Source organism: Varanus komodoensis, unplaced genomic scaffold, assembly GCF_004798865.1.
Source record: "Varanus komodoensis strain SLA01 unplaced genomic scaffold, ASM479886v1 scaffold9, whole genome shotgun sequence".
NCBI lineage: Eukaryota > Metazoa > Chordata > Lepidosauria > Squamata > Varanidae > Varanus > Varanus komodoensis.
In genome coordinates this window covers 6,726,907-6,733,442 of record NW_025336598.1, presented here as the reverse complement: position 1 = coordinate 6,733,442, position 6,536 = coordinate 6,726,907, and the positions used below count along the sequence as shown (strand labels likewise).

The window sequence follows — 6,536 nt, the reverse complement described above, 5'->3', positions numbered from 1 at the left end:
TGGTGTCCCCGGCATTGTGGCTAGAAAAGTAAAAACCTTTACATTCTTTTCTTGCTCAAGATACCCTTGGTTAAGAAATACTGGAAGATTGGCAGATTTTCATAATTGAAGTATAAGGGAAGTCTCCAAGTGCCAACATTACGGTTGGCAGTTTTCCAGAATCCCTGGAAAGAACGCTTGCTTTGGGTATACGATACACTTAAAGATGTCCATGTAATAGGGTCTGATGACTTTTCTCTCTCTCTTTAATTTTAAACTCGAACGTATGTTTATTGCACCGTGAATTCAATCCAAAGCATCAGATCAAGCCGGAGAGCAACAGCGAGCAAAACGGTGAGCAGGCGGGCAGGCAAGGGCGCCTTGGGCTCAAACGAGTCCTGTCACCGGCGACCTCAGGAACGGAGCCGATGCCACGGGGAAGGTGGCCAGGGGGTACGTGGTGCCGCTGGGAGCCCCCCCCAGCGGCGGGGAGCCGTGGGGCGGCGGCGGCGGCGGCGGCGGCGGCAGGGGGAAGCACCCCAGCGCGCCCGCGCCCGCGAGCGAGTTCTCGTGGTACAAAATGGGCACGCGGACAATCCTCTGGGCCGCGGGCGGCAGGTTGGCGGCTTCCAGGTCCGCGGCCAGCTGCCTTTTCCATTTGTTCCTGCGGTTCTGGAACCAGATCTTCACCTGCGTCTCGGTGAGGTGCAGCGAGGCGGCCAGGCCGGCCCGCTCGGAGCTGCTCAGGTAGCGCTTCACGTCGAAGGTGGACTCCAGCTGGAAGACCTGGCTGCGGCTGAACACCGTGCGCGTCTTCTTCTTGCGCCCGGCGGCCCGCGCCTCGCCCGCCTCGCAGTCCTCCGCGCGCTCCTTCTCGGGGCTGCCGCCGCCGCCGCCGCCGCCGCCAGCGCCGCGGCGCCCCGGCTCCTCTCTCCTTGCGGCGGGGCTCAGCTCCGCCACCGGCTGCTCATCTCCTCCCGCCGCCGCCGCCGGCGCCTTCCCCTCTTCGGCGATCTCCGGAGAGTCCCTGTCGCTGGCTGAAAGGGGGAGGGGGAAAGAGACGAGAAAGAGAGGCGGGAAGGTTGCTGGCGAGCGAAGGACCCCGCGCTCTGCCCTTAGCACGCCTCCGCCCCTGCCTTGGCCCCGCACCCTGGCTCCTGTTCGGTCGCCGTATTTCAGCCGTTTCCCGCTGGATTTGTGCTTGCGCTCGAACGCGAATGATCATTTGGGGGGCTAAGAGGAGACGGGCGTCCTAGACGCAAGAAACGGGCATGATCAGGCCCATTGTTGGCGCTCCTTCTGTCGCTTCATTATTCTTATTCTCCTCCGCCTCCTCACGGTCTTACAGGCCCCCATTGCTTTCTAAACAGGAAGGAATCCGTAAGACTAAAGGACGGCGTGTTGATGCCACCTTCTTGGACTATAACCCCAGGTAGACTTTTCTGAAGGTATCCACTAAAACCAACATATTTTAACTCAGAGTAAGCCTGCTTAGCAGTCAGGTGCTATGGTCTGAAAATCAGGACTCACCCTCAGGAAGCGGGGAAAGTGTTTTGCCTTGGTGAGGGTTATTAGTTCAGAAAATGGGCCACAAGGTCAAACACACATTAAAGAAAAATTTAACCAACCATTAAAAAGTCAAACTCTACCTGTAGGATTCCCAATCCCCCCCCACCCCCACACACACATTTGGAGATACAGTCTGGATCGTTCTTTAGGAATCAGAACAAACCCACTTTAAACGCAAAACAACGTAAGGAAAGGGCCAAATCACAATTCGTTTAAACCCAAACATCTTGATTAAAGTAGATTCCTCCCAGCGCGAATGCGTCAACCCAAACTGACAGGATTTGCTTGGAAGTCCCTTCTTTTGTGGGGACAGGCTTCCAAGTAAAACATTTATAAATACTCATCCAGTCAAAGCCCGTGACCTTAACTAGTTTGGGACTGAGCTTCAGTCAGGACTGGAAACATAAGAAAGATTAAAAGGTTCCTACTGAATGCATATATTCGAATTTTCATTTAGTTTTAGGCAGTTTATAAAACCCTTTCATATTTTCAGAAAAGGAAAGCAGTTTCATGTTTCCAGAACCAAGATATGGTTGCAAAAGCTAACATTTAAACATAAATATTACTACTTTAACCCAGAAGACCATAATGATGTCTCCTCGGAAAATATAAATGGAGGTGAAAACTCAAGCGTAGGAAAGGCCCGCCGAGCTGCACGGTTAACTGTAATTTTCTGCACTAGAAATGGTGATGTGGTGATGGAAGAATACAAGTTGCCCCTAGCCTACGACTTTCTCAGATAATTAGGCATGCGACAGCTGTGCAGATTCACATATAGTTATATTTCCACCTGGAGAGTCTAAGGTCAGCATGGGCCCAAATGCATGGCCTGGTGCCACCCGTCGCTATCTAGAAGTTGCGGGGGGGTTCTTGGGAGAGAGTTCCGGCGGCAGCTAAAACACCCCCTCCTCCCACTCGCCGTGAAGCCGGAGAACATCCGTCTCTGCTGTTCAGAAACGCTCTCCCGTAAGCAGCCAGCACCGCACCAGGGATTCACCCTGGCTGCAGGGGAGGGGGCTGGGGGGTACGGAGTAATCTTTCGCCTCTGGTCTTGGGGTAAACACAACAACGCGCTGGCTGTCTAGATTGCTGCGGAGCGCGCAGGGCGTGCAGATGGGGCTACGGGGTGGCAAAGCGGGCGACAGCTGTTGCGATCCTCGATGGCGAGGACTTACTTTCCGGACTGGCGCACCCGAGGAAAGCCACGTGCGCTCTTCTGTACCAGTCCACGGTGCCTTCTCGGAAAGGATAGCGGTGCAGACCGAGGCCGAAGTGGGAGAGCTGGCACTGGCAGCAGGCAATTGAACAATGGCTACTGGCAAACCCGCTCTGTGCTCTTGCCTCTTTGTGGTCGTCGTCGGCGCTGTCCAGCTTCTGCTCGTCCTGGCCTTTGGCTCCCAACAAATTCGCGATGAAAAAAGAGGACACCCGAGCAGAGGCGGAATGGGCGCTTTCTGTGGCTTCGTCCGGCATTATAGAAAGGAGGCGAGCGTCTGAGCTGCTGCTGCCGCTGCCGCCGCCGCCGCCGCCGCCGTCCGGCCAGCTTTCAAGGCAATCGCCTCCTCCTTAGTCCAGCGCAGCCTCACTGAGTAAGAAAAGGTATTTTTTGCGGAGTAATCATTCCAGATCGCTTTCTGCCATCATTTCCTGTAAGGGCAACATGAAGGGAGCCCCCATCGGAGGCGCCAGATTCTGCGCGAAAACGATCAGGAGAAAATAAAAATGTCAGGGGAGTCAAACGCTATACAAGCGACGAGCAATTCTCCGATTGGGCGAGCAAAGCGGCAAATGGGATTACTTAAAGAAGAGCAGGGAGAGGAGCGCACGGGAGAGAGTGCCCCGCCAGACAGCGCGCCGCCCCAGGGCTCGCCGCCGCTCTGTCACTCGCAAGCTTTTTTATTTAGGTCAATCGGGGAGCAAATCAAAATGCAGAAAGCGAGACTATCTGGCCCCAGCTCTTGGGCAGAGAAGGAAGGCCAGAAGCTGGGCCTGCCATTGGTCAGCCCGGAGTGAGGGGACAGGCAAAGCAACCAATCGCACCCTCGTCGTGGAAAGATGCTGATAACAAGAAATTCGCATCCCTCTGAGCTCCTCCTCTAAATTCCTTATTTGGACATATTCTGGTCTCCTCGCTAGCACCACCACCCCATGACTTAGAATTCGAGCCGCATTCTTCAGGAAGGCATGGCTGGCCAACCGATCTGGAAGGTAGGAACTTGCTTCGGTCTTTTAGCCCCACGCCTTTCTGCCCCAGGGTTTTCTACCTGCATGGCATTTCACACGTGCGTATGAAGATGGGGGGGGGTGAGAGTTGCAGAAGGAATGCCCCACGGTCCCAGTGCGCCCTGGTGCTAAAAGGCTTCTCTGCCCCAGTTTTTGAGAGTCTTTCCAGCAACTGGTAGTCAGGCTCCCCGTAGCGGGTTGATCGCTTTGGGGCATGGAGGCCAGCTGCCTCGATCAGGAGAAATAGAGCATGGCCCAAAAAACAACACAGGAGGACTTGGAATAAATTTTAGGTTTGGAAACTTTGAGTCCAGCAGAGCACGGGTCAGCTGAAGGCCCTCCATTGGAGTGAGACGAGATGAATACAAATCTCAGCTCCAAACCACTCAGCCTGAGCCAAGGTAATACTGGAGGCATCGAAAACATCTGACCTGCCGGTGGGACAATCCACTGAAAGCCAAGTTTTCTGACATACTGAGTAATTCTATTTCCCATCTTTCCTCTGTCTAGGGCAGGGCAGAGGAGTGGCTCTTGAGGCTGCTTTCCAAGAAGATGCTTACCTTTGTGTCGCTGGTTTTGCTTGTAGGTAAATCTGGTTGGGAAAACCTCATACTTTCCAGTAGGTAAGTGACCTGAAGCCAAGCCTGGGCACAGAGCCACCTGGCATGCAGTCACTGACAGAGATGATGGTTTCCTCCATGGCCAGGCTTCTCCATAGAATAGAGAGAAACTGGATGCCTTCCTGCCAACATTCTCCCAGTCTCTGCTGGGAAGCCAACCACTGCACCATGATCCTGCATTGCACATTAGACAAACGCCCTTAACACTGAATGCAATGTAATCTAATCAGATCAGATCTCACACGTTAAAATATTGTCTATCCTGCAAAGTATGAACATTCCTTTCTGGCTTGCACCAGTTGTAATGAAAGGGGTTTTACGGGGGGTCTTGATAATTGCAACAGAACCTACCTGTAGAATAAGGGACTTACTTCAGAGTAAACATCAGATGGTACTAATAGTTTGCATCAGCTGCTCTGTGGATTTCCTTGTAACTCCCACATCTCTGCCTCTAAAGTGCATCTTGAATCGTAATCTCAGAATGGCATAGTGGCTGCTCTGCAGCAGTGAGAGATGTGCAATAATTTGAAGAGTCCTTCTTGAACTGTGTTTGACATCCCTCATAGTCCTCTGACAACAGAGGAGCTGAACCTAGACTTGTATTTCCATTTAAATTTAATGGCACATTCATTGTTTCAGTAAAGACACAAAAACATTTAAAATGTGGCTAACTCATTGAACAGGTGAGTACAAAATTGTGATATTACATCTAAAATAAACTGTCCATGTTTTAAACATTAACATGGGCAAGTATGAGATTAACCATGGCATGGAACAACAGAACAACCAGCTGCACACATTTTCTAATGCAGATACATTCATAAAGATAATTGTGTCTGACTAGTTGGCAACTCTGTGGGTTTAAAATAAAGAGCCAGATATTTCAGTTAACTGGTTTGTAGAAAAGGCTTTGTGCAAGATATGTTAAGCTTTCCAAAACTGTCATCCCCTATTATTTTTTATACATGATTTATTGATGTGTTATTTATTTATATTTGTTTAATTCAGAACCACAGGGATGCCAAAATAGAGAGAAATAAGCACACTAGCACATTTACTCACTCAATTGCGGAAGGTAATATGTAATACTAATCGTACTGCTTTGTTCCATTACCTTTGATAGAACTTTGTTCTAAACGTATTTAGTTATTTTCCATGTTTCCACATTTGTTCTGAGGTGGTGGCAAGTCACATTGTGGCAAAATAAGATGCCCATTTGTTGGAAAGTAGTTTCACAGTATTGAATATAAATATTTGGAAATAAATTCAACTACAATGAAATTTCAATTTCAGACATTTAAATGACCTGGGGATTTCTATTTCAAGGAAATCTTGAACTTGAGTTGTTTAATACAGGGATATCTTCACACACCTAAGAAGCCAGGTAACAGATGCATTATCCTGTTCCTCCAATCGCTCCTAAACTTGAATAAGCTTGTCTGAACTGCTGAGAGGAAGAGACTGTCCCTGTCCCTGTATACAGCTTAGCAAAAGCTTTCCCGCCCCCCCCCCCGCTGCCACTCCAGAAAGGGGGAATTTTTGGTCTGCAGTCTCTTATACATGGACAGTGAGTGGTTCCACATCCCTTGTGCAACTGCTGCATCAATGTGTCCTGCTTCCGCATGAGGTGCTCCCTCAGCCATTGGGCTGGCGGATGCTGGGGCAGAGGTGTCATCAAGACTGGTGGCAATGGCGATGACTTCATTGTCTGCCCTGGGACCAGGTAGTGCTGTATGGTCCTGAAGCTCACATCCCTGCCTGACTCGCAGCTGTTGTGCAGGATGCAGCAAGCCACCATCACATCAGGAATGTGGTCTTCCTTGACATCTAGAAAAAGGTACAGGTGTTGCCACCATGCCTTTAAGGAGCCAAATGCACTGTCCACTGGAAGTCTTGATCAGTTCTGGTAGTTCTTTTGCCTGCCTGCTCTTAAAGTACAATAGGGTTTCATTAACTGGGGCTGAAGGACAAAATCCTAGCCTCCGAGGCCGAGGGGAAGCACAGACACTGATGAGGCTAGGTGGCGAGGAACATGCCACCTGCAATTATTATTATTACTTTTATTTCTGTACCACTCAATAGCCAAAGCTTGTTCAGCAGTGTACAAGAGTTGGTAAAATAAAATAAGCACCAATATAGAATATA

General features: G+C 50.2%; 1 protein-coding gene across 1 annotated transcript; it reads right to left on the bottom strand.

Moving 5' to 3' along the window:
* Positions 1–366: 366 nt before the first annotated feature.
* On the bottom strand, positions 367–3,021 carry HMX1 (H6 family homeobox 1). The gene is made up of 2 exons (XM_044418416.1): positions 2,724–3,021; positions 367–1,016 (listed from the first exon to the last, which is right to left on the bottom strand). Exons 1-2 carry the CDS (start codon positions 3,019–3,021, stop codon positions 367–369), a joined length of 948 nt encoding a protein of 315 aa, XP_044274351.1.
* Positions 3,022–6,536: the final 3,515 nt, after the last annotated feature.